Here is an 18,603-nt window from a genome sequence, read left to right as displayed (position 1 = left end):
AAGGTAAGGACTTCAATCACTAGGCTACCATACCAGGCCCTCTCTCTGTTTTCAACACTGGATATTCCTTTCCTTTTTTTTTTTAACCTTTACTGAACAGTATTTTGGAAATATCAACTGTTTCATCAATGGGTTAGCATGAACTGAAGACAAGAGTCTGTGTGTTAGCCCCAAGAACTGGCAGCGCTAAGCACTCTCCATCTCAGACTCCATCAGCAAGCAGACATTGTTCATTTTCTTCTGAGATGTGTGTTTATTTCTTCCGTGATGGAAATCTCCCTGAGGCAAGGATTTAGGTAACAGCTTATTCCTCCGTTACTATGTATGTTATCTGATGATGCCCATTATTGGGGTGATTGGGATGTGTAAACTTAGGACCCATGGTTCTGATTGATGCCAATTCACTAAGTATACGCAGGGATCTGCCTGCATTCCTAAAGCAGAAGCAGCAGCCAAGGAAGGAGATGCTCAATGGGACAGAGGGGTCCGGAGGGATGGGATCCAGGAACATTAGAAGAACATGATTTTTGCTCAAGGAACAAATGATTTTGTTAAGGAAACAGGGAGCAAAATCGTGTAAGGGATAACTCTATAGGTGTTATGGAGGAAGCTGGTCATAAATCAGGGGGCTAATGCTGCATAAAACACAAAGAAGTAAAGGTCTTAGATTGGGACAAACAAATAGGTTCTTGGAGGAAAGTGGCTGAAAATAGTTTCCTTATACAACAAACCCACATTTATTAATGCGACAAGAACACTAGCAAATAATGTGTGCAGTGATGGGAATTATTAGCAAGGAAACTGCAGAATCAGCAGAAGAGTATAATGCTTTCCTTTTCAAAAAGCTCTGAATCTCTCTAACCACAGGACTGCAACCACCTCCTTTCAAAACAAAGGCGTGTAGCCACATAAGCTGATCATCTGTGGCTTTCTCAGCTGCTTCCTGCCACTACTCATCTCCTGCTTCACCTCTCCTTCTCTTCTGCCTTCACATCAGCTAAGCGTGTTCAGAGGAGGCTCGACAATGTTGGAGAAGAAAACACCAGATGTTTAGATGTGTTTGGTTTAGTGTTCTTACCTTACAGAACTGGGCCCGGTACAATACCCTGATGGCTAAATCCTTGCCTTGCATCTGCCAGGATCCCATATGGGTGCTGGTTCATATCTGGCTGCTCTGCTTCCCATCCAGCTCCCTGCTTATGGTCTGTGGAAGCAATAGAGGATGGCACAAAACCTTGGGGCTTGCACCCACATGGAGACCTGGAGGAAGCTCCTAGTCCTGGCTTCGAATCAACTTAGCTCTGGCAGTTGCATCCACTTGAGGACTGAAGCAGCAGACAGAAGACCTTTCTGTCCTACCTTCTCTTTGTATATCTGCCTTTCAAAAAATATATATATTTTTAAGAACAGAACTGTGTTATTTGTAAAAACATAAGGATTCAGTGACAATGATGCCTTATGTTTCTACCATTTTTGCTTCTCAAATGTTCTCATTTTTTTTAATCTATGCCAACATCCTTATTATGACCCTATAGATAAGGAGGATGTAAAACTGTCATTAGCTTTCCTCTCTTGTACTAAGAACTAACCTGAAACCCTAAGAGACCATTTTGTTCATCCTGACATGTAACATATAGTCCCTGCACAACTGGAACGACCCTGCTGCAGGGACCCTGCTGCATCTGGATGAGTCTTCCCGGACCTTGACCCCCGCGCCTGCCTCTTTCCACCCCCTATGTGATTGTTCCACAAGAAAGAGCTTTGGCCGTGATGTGAGATGACTAATGGCAAATGTTATGCACAGATAAATTTGTCAACTCAGTCACACTTGTAAGTTCCCATACACCTTTGCAATTTTGTGCCGTTGCTGCAGGCAGTTTGTATTCTGCAATAAATCATTATTGCTCTGCTTCCCCAAATGTTAATAATGGATAATTATTTATGCTTCTTAATCTATCCAAAAGAGGAGAGGGATTGGAAAAGTGAGGGGTGAGTGGGAAGAATGGCTGTGGGTTTTATTTATGGCCTTGGCAAATCATTTTTGTTGTACTTCTCTTCAGTGTGTAACATATTCATTGGACCACAGACACAGCTTTTCATCCTAATGAAATGAAATGCCAGGGCTTCTTTCCAAACCAAAAGCATTGCCATCGAAATTCTATTGTCTGCTCAGGTTTTCTTCGCCTCATTCGATTCTCTCTTAGGTCTTCCATCCAACCTAAAGAAGTTGTTAGGAGAGTTTGTGTGTGTTCTTGGTGCCTTAACACAGGGAATTTGGGGCTGTTTTCCGGAGAAGAGTGCTTTGGGGTGACTGTCCTCCAGGTTGAACCCTTCTTCTTGTGCTGCCTTTCCCTCCCCGAGCACAGTGGAATGGCAAGCATGCTGCTTCCACAGTCCTCAACATTGAGAGCTTCCGCCTTGCCTCAAGTGACACTGCATTGTTAATAGCTAGTTAATAGCTACCATCCCAATATTTCTAATATCCACCAGAAAATTGTGTCAAAGGAAAATCAATGTGTCACCTGCAAGCAAAATTCACACTGCTTACCCTCTCTTGGTTAACAAGAGGATATTATTATAAAATTCTAGTGAGTTCTTGACAATAAATGTACGAATGCAAGGTCGCAGTGCCCACGATACACTTTCATACTTTCTGCGATGACCAGTGCGAAACAGGCTTTAAATCAACTCCCAGATAATGGCCAGGAAGCACTTGTTCCAGGGATCCTGGAAGTATTGGTTTCTGAAATTGCCAGTGTAAATCACCAAGATTCTTAACAGCTTCATTGTGAGACATGCGTAACCTCAGTTCCACATAATGGTTCTCTTTAATTTCAATGCAATAACTGGCAATGATAGGAAGCTTAGAATATGGTTATCAGAAGAAACATCACTAAAGAACACACGGCTGCAGCTGAAAGTCAGGACCTATTTCCATCCACATGAATATTAGGGCATGTGTGTGCATGCGTATTTGTTTGTGTGCACCTTTACTTGATTAGTTGTCAATCTTTGTGTTAAAAATAGAAAAGTCAAGCCCACAGTTCAAGAGCTCCTGTTCTCTCCGCAAATGCTTCAAGGGGTTGCTGATAGGTTAAACATAGTAACCTTTGCAGCCACTGATTCTTCACAGTTCCTTTCAAAATGTCTTTCCTTGACATTCTAAAAACACAATAAATTTTAAAGGCAGCATCGCCAGTTGAATTTGATTAAGGAGCATGCCAAAGGTGTAAGACACCAAAGCCTTCCAGAGGCATCTTCCAGAAAGCAAAAACAGTGACATGTTTACAATCGGAAGAATAAACCCAAGTGCAGCTTGTCGCTCTGCCAGACTAAATAAGTGCCCTGTGAGTGTGTCACCCACAGCAATGAGACGCTGAAGCACTGATGAGTAATGAATGATTTAATGATACAAAGAGTGATGCAGATATGGACAACCAATGTGACCGTGGGCAAAGCAGACGAAGTGACAGCAATGGGTGCTCACCTGTCCCAGCCCAGCCTCACCTAAAGGACATCTATGGGAAAGTCTGCTTTTCCAAGCACTTAAAAAGCCTCTATTTTTAAAACCGGCTTGAAACCTCTCTCCCGCTACGTGTGAGTCATCGTCGGCAGGAAGGGCTCTGATTTTTGCAGCCTCCTCTCTTAGCTCACTTAGTTTCAATTCTGTTTCATCTACAACTTATCAAGTGGTGACTTGCTGAGACAGAGCCTGGTGAAAGCCAGATTAGAGAAAAGCCTCCCCTTTCTGTCCTTCCAGGGTTGCCTTCCTACATACGCTGTGTGACGGTCACTCTCAAACAGACTTAGCACCAGGTTCTTGCTCACACACTCTGTTTTGCTATCTCCTCCAATTAAATGACTCTATGGGAAGGTGTCTTTGTTTAGCTCATGATTTTCTGGCATTTGCACCTAAAGAGGAAAAGATTTGAGTTAAAGATGATTTGATGATTTGTTTTTTAAGAACTTTACATTGCACTGCTTTTTTTTGCCCTTGCTTCGATGTGCCTCTTCTGACTTCAGAACTGCCAGTGCTTCCCTGGATTCTGTTCCTGCGAAATACCTTATCCAGTCTCAGTTCCTTAACATGTGGGATTTGGGGTTTCTGTTTGAGATACTCAAAGCCTGAGAAGATGAAATGTAACGTGATTGACGGTGTGTGAGAATGTATGCTGAAAGTGCCTGGGAAACTTGGAAGGGTGCAAAGAAGTGAAGAAGCAGTGACTCTCTTTGTTCCCTCTGTGGCTCCCGGGCTAGACTATTTTGTGCATCAGGAAGCCTGCTTTGCCAGGCCCAGTGTTGCTTGCTCTAGCTTAAGACTTTCAGTCACCTGTCCTCTCTTCATGGATGTGCTTGCTTCGGTGCCAATCCCATCCCTGCCCTCTGACTTCCTTCAGTCCTGCCAGCCTGCCCCATCTTTCCCTTCACTGAATTCTGATTCACTTGCCCTTTGGAATTCCCTTATTCATGGTTGAAATCACCTCATTCTTAGATGGTATAGTTAGTTTTGCAAGGTGAAAAGTTATGGAGATGGTTGGGCTAATGACTGTATAAAGTTATGATTGTATCTGCACAACATTAAAACCATATACGCACAAATAGTTTAAGATGGTACATTTTCTGTCTATTTTACAATAAGAAAATTTTAAATAATTTAAAGCAATCAGAAAGTGTGCTCCTTAAAAGAACACTTATTGCTTCTGTTAACCAGTGCTTCATATGCTGCAGGTGTGGGGGGGAAATGGGTTGTACGTAAATAAGTAAATAAATAAATACCTACCATATTTCCAAAATGATTTAATGTGTGCAGAAGGAATGTCAAATATTCTGAACTGAGTAAAGGGCAGAACTCGTGTTAGTTTCCCCTTCCCAACATTTTATTATGCTAAAAGGTAACTGCTTATCTAGGAATAAAACAGGATTGTGCAAGATACAGAATTAAATGCCAGTCTTCCTCCAGATCGCTTCGTAAACTTGAGTCCTCTGTGCCTCTTGGTTCCCTGCCATGTAGATGCCCAGCCCACAGAGGGAGAGAGAGAAATATGGAACCAGATCAGCGCTGTCCTCCAGGATTCCGAGAGCATCCTCGCAGACCTGCAGGCCTACAAAGGGGCAGGGCCCGAGATCCGAGATGTACGTAAACCAATGACAACGACAGCCTGACAACACTGGGAGAATAACAAAGCCACATACACAATCACATAATCACACGCACACACACACAAACACAATCACATAAATACACTCACAAAAGAGAGAGAATTCTAAGAACAAGGAGGGTAGTATGTCTAAAAAAAATGTATGAATGACCATTTTTATTCCAGCACATGGTTCTACAGACCACTTAAGTGTTAGCCTTCCTCATCTCAGGTACACAGTTAACATAGCAGAGCTCACATCTAAACGATAATTTCAGTAGATGACTTCATTTGAGGAAGCATGCATAGGGTGACTGTAAAGAGGAGTTAAGTAAAGAGTTGTGAGATCGGGTATAGCAAGTACTTGAGAAACTTTGGGAGTGGTCCTGGTGGGTCACTCACAGCGGGTCTGTCATTCCATGTGTCTTAGGAAACTTTTTTAACATGAAAAATGAAACAAGCAAAGCAGAAAAGAAGACAGTAAGTTCGATATTGTGACTTTAGAATGCCTTAAAGGCAAGAATTTTACAGTCCTTTTATTTGAAAGTATCAGTTTTCTGGAACTATCAATATACACGCAGAGTACTGTCACCACCCTTTTGTCTTTCGGAGACGAACTTCTGTTGTACTGCTCCATCTTCTGAAACCTGGACAAGATAGCATTTCTAAGAGTTCATCAGTTGGCTAAGAGGTGCTTTTTCTGCTTAGAGGCCACTATTTAATTTAGGCAACCTAAATTCAATACACACTCACAAGATTGCAAGACATTTTAGAGAGAAAGGAAAGTACCTACAGAGTCCACAAAGTGGGTCAAGGATCATGGGCTTTAGAAGAATCAAATAGCGGTAGTGATGGCTAAACTGGCTTTACTTTCTATTTGCTCTTTTTCATGTTCAAGATCATAGAAACAAGTTAGATGCCACAGAACGAAATTGTGGACCCAATTGATTTATGTTCGAGGACTAACATTTCCACTCAAGAGTAGTATCTTGGAGGCAGTCAAACAAGCAATGTCAAAATGACCAGTACATATTATCAAGGATTATATTTTTTAGTTAAAATATTTTCTTGCTCTTGAAGCATTTTGATGTGGAGCTTGTTACTTCTTATTAAGCAGTCATTCCTATCGTGTTTTTGTAGGCAATTCAAAATCCCAATGACATTCAGCTTCAGGAGAAGGCTTGGAATGCAGTGTGTCCTCTGGTTGTGAGGCTAAAGAGATTCTATGAGTTTTCCATAAGACTAGGTGAGTATGCATTTTTAGTTTGCATGTCCTACGTATAAATTTCTGTGTTGACCTTTGAGAAGTAGCCAAAAGAGCTCAGCATTTTGGAAAATGTCCCGTATCCATCAACTGTGTCAAATAAGAGGCAATTTAAGCTAGACATTGATTATTGTATTTGTATTTCTTTCAGTCCATTATGGAGTTCATTCTATAGAAGTTATTTGCACATTCTGAATGTCTCTAATGTAGAGTGTCCCTTTGGACTTCTCATCTGTGCCCAACAGAATACTTTTACTGAAAGCTGATCACCTAAGTAACTTAGAAGATACAAGTGACCAGCTAACCCCAAAAGAACTCAGTTGCTTACAGTCAGGTGGTAAGTTTAATGTCATAAGAGACAATAAAAATGAGCATAGTGCTTTGGAAGTCTGGTTGACAAGGGTTTCAGTGTCATGATGATAGCCATTATCCCCTGTGGTGAAGCTGTATTAGCCTACATTGGTTAGTAGAGTGTATCTAGAATGATGCTGATCATGGTCATGCCACCTGCCATAAAAGTGAGTGCACATTTTAAGAGAAAAAACAGAGAATTTTAAATACTTTGGAAGAATGGTGATCATGTTATTGAGAGGACTAGAATCTAAGACACTAGAGAGTGGTTTAATGAATCAAACTCATTTCACAAATAAAGAGAGATTCAGGTGAAAGGGAAGTCAGCTTCTCTCTCCGCCAGCTGGAAGTTTAGACCCAATGAACTGACATTTGAAGTTGCAGTGCAGGTTAGGCAGAGATCTGTCAGTCAGATGAGACCAAGGTAGAGCTGCTGCTGCAGAAGGCAATATGTTCCAGTAGCTGGAAATGTTTCATCAAGCTAAAGACATTGCTTGTAAAAATACTGTAAAAGGCAAACCTTTCTGTAAAGTACCAAAGAGTGTATATTTTTGTCTCATGGACTATCCTGTCAGTTTTTGCAACTATCCATAGCCTCTGTCATAGAACCTAGGAGGACCCTTTCAAAGCATAAACAAATGGAAAAAAAATAGTCTATGTCCTAATAAAATTTGAAGTGCAAAAATGAGCAAAGAGCCAGATTTAGGCCTGTAGCCCTAGTCTGCCAAGCCCTGCTAAAGAGAATAGGGGAACTGGCTAAGCTTGGAGAGGAACCTGACCACAGGGGCCTCGGCATTGGATGCAGCAGCTTGGGCCCCTGAGAGTCATCATAGACAAGGAAGAGCCTGGAAGCTTCTCCCTGAGACTGGGAGCAGGAGTCGAGAACCGGGCTCATCTTGACCATCTATATTTCTGTTTTTCACTTGCAGAAAAGGCTCTTCAGAGTTTACTGGAATCTCTGACTTGCCCACCCTACACACCAACCCAGCACCTGGAACGGGAGCAGGCCCTCGCGAAGGAGTTCGCAGAGATACTGCACTTCACCCTTCGATTTGATGAGCTCAAGGTTAGGCCAGCTTTACTGTGAAAAAGGAACAAAACGTGCTGAGTTTATAGCTGCTGTGCTAGTGCAGTGGGTGGGGGATAGAAAGATGACTCAGATGCAGCTCCCTCCCCAGACAGACAAATGCTGTGGTGAGAACTTGCATTCCATGTGGTCAAAGCCATTTGAGAGGATGATTTGTGTACGGAAACTCAGCTTCTGCAAAGGAAATCAGAGAAAGCTTTTCCAAGTGTCTACTGCCCCATGGGAACAAACAGACTTTCCCTGAAGTCCAGCCCACAGGAAAAAGTGGGGCCTCTTTTTGAATAATAAAGCTCTGGTTGTTGTTTGAACTGAAAGTTTCTTTGACCATTGCATGGCAGTGAGGTGTGCTGGCGTAGCTGAAGAGTTGCCTGTCTGGGCTCCCAGTGCAAACCCTCCTTGGAGGCTGCAAGGTGATGACCTTTCGTTTTGCATTCCAGATGAGGAACCCGGCCATTCAGAATGACTTCAGCTACTACCGAAGAACCATCAGTCGCAACCGTATCAACAACATGCACGTGAGTCCTGAGTCCCCTGCCCCCGTCCCAGGCTCTTCGGTTTTCTGCATCAGGCAGGACCCTGAGAGAAGATGGGGAATCTGGTCTGTAATACAAGTTCCAAAGGAGAGTATTTTGAGACGTTTGACTTCCTCTTTATGAATACCTCCTCATCTTCTTTCCATCAGCTAGACATTGAGAATGAGGTCAACAACGAGATGGCCAACCGAATGTCCCTCTTCTACGCAGAAGCCACACCAATGCTGAAAACCCTTAGCAACGCCACAATGCACTTTGTCTCTGAAGTGAGTTGAATTGAGCAACATGGGGCTTGTTATTCTTTAAAAAGAAAGAACATATATTTCACCTTCCATCTGCTGGTACTCTTCCCAAATGACCACAGTGGCCCCAGCTGAGCTGATTTGAAACGAGCCACAATCCAAAGGGTTCTTCAAGGCCTCCCATATGGCTGCAGGGGCACAAGGACCTGAGCCATCCTCTGTTGCTTCCTAGACCAGAATCAGGGAGCTGGATTGGAAATGGGGCAATCAGGACACAAACCAGCACCCATGTGGAATGATTGCAACACAGAATGGAAGAATAGCCTGATATGCCACCATACCACCCCTAACTGGAACTTGTTATTAAGGCACATGAAAGCTGCTAGCAGGGCTGACCTCCATTTGTGTCTCCTCTTTAGAACAAGACCTTGCCAATAGAGAACACCACAGACTGCCTCAGTACGATGACAAGTGTGTGCAAAGTCATGCTGGAAACACCGTAAGTTAAATCTGTCACGTTCATGACTGTGCATCGTCTCAGGGTGTTGATATGATGATGATGATGATGATGATGACATGTACCACTGGGATAAGCACTTTAGCATTTACGTGTTTATCATTTACACAAAGTCAGATGGTAGGTGCCAGTATCCCCAACTTGTAGCTAAGAAAAAAAAAAAGAAAGAAAGAAACTGCTGAAGCCAAAATCAGTTCACTGACTTCGCCAAACTCTGCACAGATTGTTAGAACTAAGACTCAGATCCACAGTGCTATAAATACATTGAAGGATTAAATGGACAGGTTGTGTCAAATGACGGAGTGTTATTGTAAATTTACTGTAGGGACTAAGAGTAGGCATTCTAAGGAAGAAAAATGCAAGAGTGAAAAGGAAAAGCTCATTCCGTCAATCCCTGTCTCTGTCACTTTTTCTTTCTTTATAGTTAAATTGATTACTAGTTGCTAGGTCTACCAAATGGCTCAGTTGTCCAAGGGCAAAATGGTGTGAATATGAGAAACCCACACTCGGATGTTTGAGATCTACTATGGCTATAGCCCTTCCAGTGCCTTTAAGCCAATGCCCTGACCTTCTTGGGCTTGAACCAATGAAACCCCCATGATGTCTTCTACTTCAAAGTATTTGAAAGTACTCAAGGTATCAAGATGACATTAATTTTAAATATTTAATTTACACCAATGTTGGGATTCATTCCAAGACACAAATATTGATTGTATTCGTTATGGGGCTGGTTCATGATGAAATGACAGCTAAGAAAGCCTGTCAAGTTGGCCTAAATTATCTGAATCATCAATGATCTTGTTGAGGCAAGTAAACAAATTCAAAGTCCACAGACATGCTCAGTGCAGTGAATGGGACATAATTTCTTTCAGGTATCTTTGCCAGTCCAATTCAATCTGCAGCCTGTATCTTAACAAAGGGAGTTACTCTGAATACAGACATGATAGCTGCTGGGTAGAAATGAGCCTGGTTCTTTTTTCTCTGTAATGAAGTCATTATTCTCTATAATCTTGGACAGCCAGAAGGACCTGCTATAAAATATTCAAGATTGATAGGCAGGGAAGTGATGTACATGATGAGCTGGCCCTACCAAAAGACAGGGAGAAGAGAATTTACTGCCCTAGAATTTACTTTATTTTTGCACTGAATTGCTGGTTGGATAAATTCAAGGAAAAGTATCATCATGAGTTGCTTCAAGAGCCTATTAACCTGATTGTTGCAGAGATTGTTCTCAAGGGTGGGTTAGAGAAGGTACCAGTGTGGAGTCAAAACTGCCCATTCTGACAGAGGCAGCGATGCCGCTGCTGTTTGCTGTGTCTTGCAGGGAGTACCGGAGTAGGTTTACAAGTGAAGAAACGCTGATGTTCTGCATGAGGGTCATGGTGGGGGTCATCATCCTGTACGACCATGTGCACCCTGTCGGAGCCTTCTGCAAGACGTCTAAGATCGATGTAAGATACCACTATGAATTGTATTGAACAAATTAAGAAAAGTGAAACAGACCTGGCTTCTTTCCTCTGGCCTCCAGTCTCCACAGGAGGGTGTTCTCTTCAAGACACAGGTGCCACCAGGATAGCTGTCCATCCAGCCATAAGTTTAGTATTTTCCATGAGTTAACCACGGAATGGCAGACAGGACAGTCTGGGCTGCTGCTGCCCTCTGCCAGTGGTGCAGCTGAACTTCAAACTGTCCCTCCTTTGCCCAATGTGCCAATAAGTTTCTGTTTTGTATGTGTTGTAACACGCAAAGAGTTGTGAGAGAATGGATTGCAAATTAAAAGAACCTTCAGCTTCCTCTCCAGCCTCCTTACCTATTGCTCTACCCAATTTCCAAGCCTCTTCTTGTCATTTGAATATGCAAAGACTCCTTTCCCTGCCAGAATACCCTTCTCCCCACTCTCAGATGATTGAGTTCCCATGACACACTCTTCAGCCTCAGTTATCCATAAATAGGTTTCCTATGTACCCAGAGACACCCCTGGAGCCCAGAGAACTCTCCATTTTGCATTTTATGAAAACAACAACACCAAAAATACTGGGCCCAGCATGGTAGCATAGTGGCTAAGGTCCTCAACTTCATGTGCCGGGATTCTATACTGCCACCGATTCATGTCCCAGCAGTGACCCCGCTTCCCATCCAACTTCCCACTTACAGCCTGGGAAAGCAGTCAAGGACAGCCCAAAGCCTTGGGACCCTGCACCAGTGTGGGAGACCCGGAAGAATCTCCAGGCTCCTGGCTTCAAATTAGCCCAGCTCTGGCCATTGCAGCCACTTGGGGAGTAAATCAGTGGATGGAAGATATTCTTCTCTGTCTCTTCTCCTCTCTGGTTATCTGGCTTTCCAATAAAAATAAATAATAAATTACTAATTTTGTATTGAAGTGACTCAGAGAGACAGAAAGAAAGAAACTGCATCCGCTAGTCAATTCTGCAAACTCTTGGAGCAGTCAGGACTGGGCTGGGGCTGACGCTGGAAGCCAGGAACCCAATGCAGGTGACGGGAACCCAGTGAGTAAGCCACTGTCCCTGCCTCCCCAGCTCTATATCAGTGGGAAGCTGAAGTAAGGAGCCAGATCCCGGTTACCAAACCTTCACGTGGCATGTGGATGCGCTGCCCAGGGTTTTTGTCATCAGGCTGAATGCTCCTCCACTCCTGTTTTGTGTTTTGTGTCTACCCCGCAGAATGAATTCTTTAAAGGGAATAGAGACTCTGATTTATTCACTGATTTTGTTTTCTTGCCTGGTAGACTAACTGGTACAAAGTGCCTGGCCCTAAATATGTGCTCTGCAGAGTTCTTGAAGCCACAGTTTGGGAAAGAAGGAAGGAAGGAAGGAAGGAAGGAAGGAAGGAAGGAAGGAAGGAAGGAAGGAAGGAAGGAAGGAAGGAAGGAAGGAAGGAAGGAAGGAAGGAAGGAAGGAAGGAAGGAAGGAAAAGAAAGAAAGAAAGGGCAGTAAGCATTGCAGGCCAAACAGCTGCAGAATTGAGGAATTCTGGGCAGAAGGATGATACCAAATCATCAGGTTTGTGGTGCATCCAGTAAATCCCACCTGAGCCTAAGTAGAGGGAACTTTCTGCACCTGGTTCTGAAGTACAAGACAAGAAGATCAAAGTCTCAAGTCCTTATTCCCAAGTGCCAAATAAAATGCACAGTGTATCGTGTGATAATCAAGAATAGCTGTGGTCATACAGAATTCTCTGGAAGCCCAAAAGAGTAGGAAAGCACCACTTGCTTCTATGTTTGATTTTTCTGGACAAGAACAATACGATATTGGTAGGAACAGTTGCTGTTGCAGATAGACATTATTATGGGCCAAACTACCTGGATGTCAACACAGCGTTGTGCTTTCTTCTCCCAGATGAAAGGCTGCATCAAGGTTTTGAAGGAGCAGGCCCCAGACAGCGTGGAGGGGCTCCTGAATGCCCTCAGGTGAGCCCAACTCTGTGGTAAGCTGACATGGGCCAGCCAGCCCTTCAGACTGATGGCCAGTATACCTACTGTTGTCTTCAATATTTTAATATGTTTTGTCTCCCCAACAAGCCTTTGAGGTCAGCTTCATCTTTATCATCCCCTTTATACAAATGAAAGAAAATGAGATCCAGAGACGTAAAAAGGTATAAACAGCTAACTTAAAATCCAACTTTGCCGCTGTGGGACCCCTACAGACCATGGACCTCCTGACTCTTGGTTAAGTCCTTTGAAGTAGCATGGACATCTCAGGAGAAGAAGGTTTTGGGACTCACCTCTCTTATTGGTCAATACTCCCCAAGTCTTCCTGAACCTGGAAATGGTGGGGTAGCTTCAGAAAACATTGAGGATCAGTCTTGGAGCCAGGCCAAGTGAGAAAGAATCTAGGCACATTGTGTGTGTGTATGGTCTTATTTATATTTTTGTATGCAAGCATGGTTCACATGCAGCTTCCAGAATCAAAAACCCTGCTGTACATTGTGTAAATTCTAACCGGATTATTCCAGCTCCTTGGTCAAAGGAGTAATGCCCTAGTACCTGACCTCTGTCTTTTCCCAAGGAAGCGTATGTCCAACCTCGTCTGAGAATGGATTTCTTTATGCTTTGTCACATCTTGAAAATTTGTTGAGTCATACCCACTCTGTAAATAATCGGGAGAGCTCATGGTCCCCACCATCTTATTCCTCTTCCATTTCTGTCTATTCCACCTATGTTGTGCATGCAGTGAATGCTCAATAAGTGTAAGTGGGTGCAAAACCTATCTATAGGCAACATGCGTCTCACACAATTATATTGTCTCCATTAACCATTCCAGCTCAGAGATGTAAGGCTGAGCTATAATCCCCACTTAACACATGAAGTAACCAAGACACTGAACTTTAGACTGGAAGTTACTAAGTCATCCTCCTCCAGAATAGTATAATATTCTCCATTGTTGGTTATATAAGATCCTTCTATATTCATGAATAAATTAACATTTCCTCTTTTGGTGGCTGTTACAGACCACACTAGCTCCTAAACGTTTTTAACTTTCCAGCATCATCGAGTCAAGTCAAGCTTATTTGGGCAGGACATTGTGACAGGCATTAGTCCTCCACAACCGATAGTCTGTCAGGGGGACATACAATGAAGTGGAAAGATGTGGCTTTTGAGGCAATCAGATGTACTTTCAGGTCAGGAATCACAGATCACACATCAACACGTGTGTTACCTGGAGTGGGTCATTTTGGGATTGAAGTCTTCTCATCTACAAAATGAAGGCTATGACTTCACTTCCAAATTACTGTCAGTGAAATGAAAGCCTATATGGTGAGCTGAGGACCTGTTCCTTCCCTTCTTCATTTTGCACGGATGATAGCAACATCAGGTTGATGAGCAGGTGCCTATCACACCGCTTTTTTTTTTTTTTTTTTTTGCCTCACTTGTGCACCCTTGTGGTAGCAATGGGCATAAAACTGACATGAAAGTAGAGACACAACAACCCACATTTTCATAGTGCAGCCTGGATGCTCAGAGTTCTTCATCCAGTCATATAAAATCTACCTGCTTGAAAAATGAGATTGCTTTGTTGTATAACTATTGGTTTAGGTTTAAAAAAAAATCTACTTAGCTTAACAGTCATAGTACCAAATTCCTTTGGAAGGAATGAAATCTCTGAGAATCACATGTCCGCTGAGGCATGTGGCTGTTTGTCTAAAAAGAACCACCCTCACATCTAATTTGTAAACATCGATTGGGGAGTCACTCCTGAAGCGTTTGCAGGACACTGTCAGCTGACCTCCATTGCTCTCTCCGTTCAGGTTCACTACAAAGCACTTGAATGATGAGTCAACATCCAAGCAGATTCGAGCCATGCTTCAGTAGAGCTCTGCTTAAAGAAGAGGATCTGTGTGCTGACCTCAGAAGATGTATATGTTTACATAATTTAATACAGATTGATGTTAATACTCGTGTATTTACATAACCATTTCCTTCTTGTCACTGAAATATATGGACCTTAATTTGTATCCTGACTGACTCAACCCAGCAGAGCATAAATTGACTTGAAAGCCTTACCTTTGATGTTGGAAATGAAATCCCCTTCTCCAAAGGCAAAATTCGCAGACTTTGATCTTTGCTACTGGAGTCCTTTAATCACACCTGTCACAATCAGAAATACTGAATAGTTTGTGGGAGTGATTTAATTCTAGATGTGTTATCTCTCTGGGAAGTATAGCTTATAGAAACACGAAGTATTTGATTTCCTGTGTCAGCTCAGCTACAAGAAACACGACTGTTATCCTGACAGAGGGAGAGGGCAATCCAAGAAAAGAAAAATGCAGGTGGAGGATTCAGCCCAACTGTTCTGGATTCAACACATCCACTGTTTTTCCTCAGACTGAAGTCACACGTGCAACTTTTCTGTGGGCACGTGTTTTATTAATCAGCACATTCCCTTTCTGTCTGGATTTATATCCCTCTAATGGTCTCTTTTAATTTTGCAAGAGGAAAATCACCTCTATTTTAATCAGTTCATGAAAGAGCAGCAGGAGTGGATAGATGTCTATTGCAGCTGACCTAATGCGGGTGGTTGTCTGGGAGATGGGGGAAGACTGGAGGAGGGGCATCCAGGCGACAGGACAGTTCATCCCCCTGCATCAGCCCTCTGCCTACAGCAATAGGGAAATACCGCCCTGGCTTTGGAATTTTGGGTAAAGATTACAACCTCATAGTGCTGGGTATGCAGTCCTCATGATAGGAGCTCTGTTCTATGTGGACTATGCCCCCGGGGAACACAAGTCTAAGGTACTTTATCAGTTATCAGAAAACTGGGAAATTTAGAGGACCAAAATTCACATTTTCTGGTTATTAGCTAGTATTTGAAAGGTAGTTCCTCCCTGTTGCATTTGGCTAGCTTGCTGCCAAGTGAAAGCAAGCACCCAGCTGAAGTCCTAGCCCTATGAATGGTTCACAGCATGATCTTGGGAAATCTGCTTGAGCTCGCTGCATCTCACTTTTCTCATCTGTAAAATGGACTGTCTCCAAAAGTTCTGGAATGTTGGAAGCCAATAGAATAACTGACTATTCCATTTCTCCCTTCTTGAATAGAGTCCAATAAACAATGGTCCACCTTCTTTTGATCACTATTACCATTCCAAGGCCCTTGGTAGTGCCTCCTGTAGGTCATAGCTGAATTGGAGTGAACTCTTGAATATATTCTATTTTGACCTCCAGTGGAACAATGATGAACTGAAGATGCAGGACAGACGGAAAGAGAATGACTTCTACATGGTAAGCGCTGAAACCTAGGATGCCTGCTCCTTGCCCCGTGTTCTTCCTGTTTCACCATGCTGCCTGTGACTGCATGGAACTGGACTCTTTAACAAAAAACCCTCAGTTTGGCATGTATTGTCAGTTATCTGGTTCCACGAGAAGGAAAGAGTGTCCCAATAATGGTGAGTGATAATTCTAATCCTGGAGATTTGCTCTGGATTCTTGCGAGTTTGACATCATCCCCAGCATCCCAAGGAATGAGCTGTAAAAGGTCATTGCTTTCTGGACTTCAGCAGCCTGCTCACATTTCTACTAGTCCTGTAAGAAGGGACTTTATGTTTTGACAAAGAAATGCAGTCAAGTGGCAATAAAGGTCCTCTGGTCTGTGTCTAAACATTAGTTAGCAGAGAGAGGAAAGGCCCCATTCTTGTGGAGATTTGAAGCTGAGTAAGTACAGCTGCTTGGAAAGACTTTCATCAGAACACACATCTACAAAATAGTCTTCAAGACCCTCTCACACATAGGGACCCTAAGACCCTGGAGGACACCAACAAAATGTGGCAGCACAGGATGAATGAAATCACTATTCCACTCAAAAGGCCTTCCATTTGGCAGTCCTGATTTCTGCCTGGGCAGTGACTGTCAACAGTAGAAAGAAACATGAAATGTTTCTCCTGGTTTTGTCCATGTTCCTCCTTCATCAGGTGAGGGTATTAAAGCTTGTAGAGGGGAGTGGACTTTTCACCCGCCATGGGATTCTTGAGGCTCCGGAGGCTTGAGCCCAAGTGATGCATCTCATAGACCATAGCTGACTAAGTGGGAAAATGTTAGGGATTATCTGTCAAATTATGTATAGATTATATATAATTTGAAAGATAATATATATATTTCAGAGTAAATAGTTAAGCACATTTATAATTTTTAATTATACTTTCTATCAAATAGGACCAAACGTATATGAGGGGTTGCTGGCTTGTTCCAGTTAGCTAGGCCCCCATGTTTCAAAGCCAAGATACACCAGTGGATGGATTCTGGAAAGCCCCAGGGTCTGAATCGTTGCCTCTGATGATCATGAGGACGGGTTAACTGAATGTCTGTGATCACCAGCAGGTGAGGGGCTTTGGGTCCACACCAGGCTGTTGTGGGAGACATGTTCTTTTAATAGACTGTCCGCCGGGCATCAGGAGTCCTTCAACAATCACTTATTTCATGCTGCATGCACACATGTCCAAGCCTTGTGGGTGGTTTAGGGGAAAGTACTAGAAACAATGTCAATGTTAACAACAGTTCATATTTGACGTCTCATAGCTTTCAAATAAACGGTGTTTTCCAAGGCTCCAATATTTATTTTTGGACAAACCAACAAGGTGAATCCTATATTTCTCTGATACATTGCTACTTGCTCATTATAATTCATAGAAACATAGTAATTGATAAAAACATGTGGAAATTGGTGTTCTGAATTATAGTAAACTCATTAAATGGGTTGGGGTATTCATCAACAACCAGAAAGACTTGAATATTATCTTTGAGCTATTCAGTAATATGTAATATTTCATCAATATTTACTCTTGGTCATCACCACAATATCAATGCATTAATGGTAAATTGAGGCTTTTGATATATCATCACATTTTAGTAAAAATAATTTCATACTTACTCAAAAAAAACCTGAAGAGTCTTAAATCTCTGGATCCAAGAATTCAGAAAATTCTTATTCAGTCTTGCATCCCAGATAGCTACAGTTTTTTTTTCTAGATCCTAATAGTAAACACTGGGGTTTTATCTTAAATAAGGGCACAGAGCACTTGAACCCAACCTTCCTGCAACATTGGTATAAGGTGTTCACATTCCTGGAACTGTTTGAAAGTTGTATGCTGTTTGCTAAAGTCGCTGTAATTTTTCTGCCTGCTTTGCCTCTTTTTGTACAGAAGTTTTGAGTGTGAAATGGAAATTAAAGTTTGGTACGTATATTTAAAAATACACCTCTAGTTTATGTTCAAGGTTGAATGGTGATGTGCACAAGATAATTAAGCCATATAGACATTTGCTGAACACCTGCTCTTGGAATCTCATGCCAGCTTCCCTTTGCTTCTCAGCACCTCAGTTTCTTCTGACAGAAGATGTCATATCCAAGATGTGCTGCACTGGTACCCGCCATCTCTTACTCATCTCCACAAAGACTCTTCAGTGTTAAAAAAAATAGGCAGAAAATGTACAGAACCATTACTAGTGTTTAGAGATACATGAGAACCCTTGTCCATGGATACTAAGAAAACCTAGTAAGCACCCTTTCTTTCTTTTGAGAGTGCTGACAACTTATGAATCTGGTAAAAGCCACACAAATAATCTTTTTCACAAGAATGTTATTTCCCTACAAAGTAATCTCTAAAACAATTCCTGTAGATATTCAACATTGGAGTTTTTCCATAGCAAAAATTTAAATACGAATCATTTGAAACCTAATTGGGTATGCTTTTCATGGTTTAGAGTCCTCAAAAGGACTTCTGTGATTCCCTGTTGAAACAACAGACTCATAATCAGTAGACTTGTTTGAGGTGCAAAAGGAACTTAATAGAAATGGGAAACTGTGAATTGGCAGTGGACAAAAGCTGGAAGGAGAGAGAAAGAAAAGGGACTTTGAAGATCATGAGAGTATGTTTGTATCCTTAACTAATAACATTTAGCACAGCAGTTAATATGCTGCACGGGTTTGAGTAGACTCCAATCTGAATTCCAACTTGCCTCTAATA

At 42.4% G+C, this 18,603-nt stretch overlaps 1 protein-coding gene across 2 annotated transcripts in view; it reads left to right on the top strand.

The window, feature by feature from the left end:
• The window catches only part of CYRIA (CYFIP related Rac1 interactor A), a 101,171-nt gene extending 83,340 nt beyond the window's left edge, over positions 1–17,831 (top strand). For both annotated transcript variants that reach the window (XM_040992851.1, XM_040992850.1), the window contains exons 3-11: positions 5,012–5,133; positions 6,279–6,384; positions 7,683–7,819; positions 8,278–8,355; positions 8,523–8,639; positions 9,035–9,114; positions 10,457–10,583; positions 12,489–12,559; positions 14,398–17,831. In XM_040992851.1, coding sequence (XP_040848785.1) covers positions 5,012–5,133; positions 6,279–6,384; positions 7,683–7,819; positions 8,278–8,355; positions 8,523–8,639; positions 9,035–9,114; positions 10,457–10,583; positions 12,489–12,559; positions 14,398–14,461 — 902 coding nt within the window. In that variant the 3' untranslated portion in view covers positions 14,462–17,831. The remainder of the gene's footprint in view (positions 1–5,011; positions 5,134–6,278; positions 6,385–7,682; positions 7,820–8,277; positions 8,356–8,522; positions 8,640–9,034; positions 9,115–10,456; positions 10,584–12,488; positions 12,560–14,397) is intronic.
• The last annotated feature ends 772 nt before the right edge of the window (positions 17,832–18,603 follow it).

The sequence above is a fragment of the Ochotona curzoniae genome, unplaced genomic scaffold (assembly GCF_017591425.1).
Source record: "Ochotona curzoniae isolate NIBS_2020 unplaced genomic scaffold, NIBS_Ocur_1.0 contig_883, whole genome shotgun sequence".
NCBI lineage: Eukaryota > Metazoa > Chordata > Mammalia > Lagomorpha > Ochotonidae > Ochotona > Ochotona curzoniae.
The sequence above is the reverse complement of the archived record's forward strand: the minus strand, read 5'-3'. Positions and strand labels throughout refer to the sequence as shown.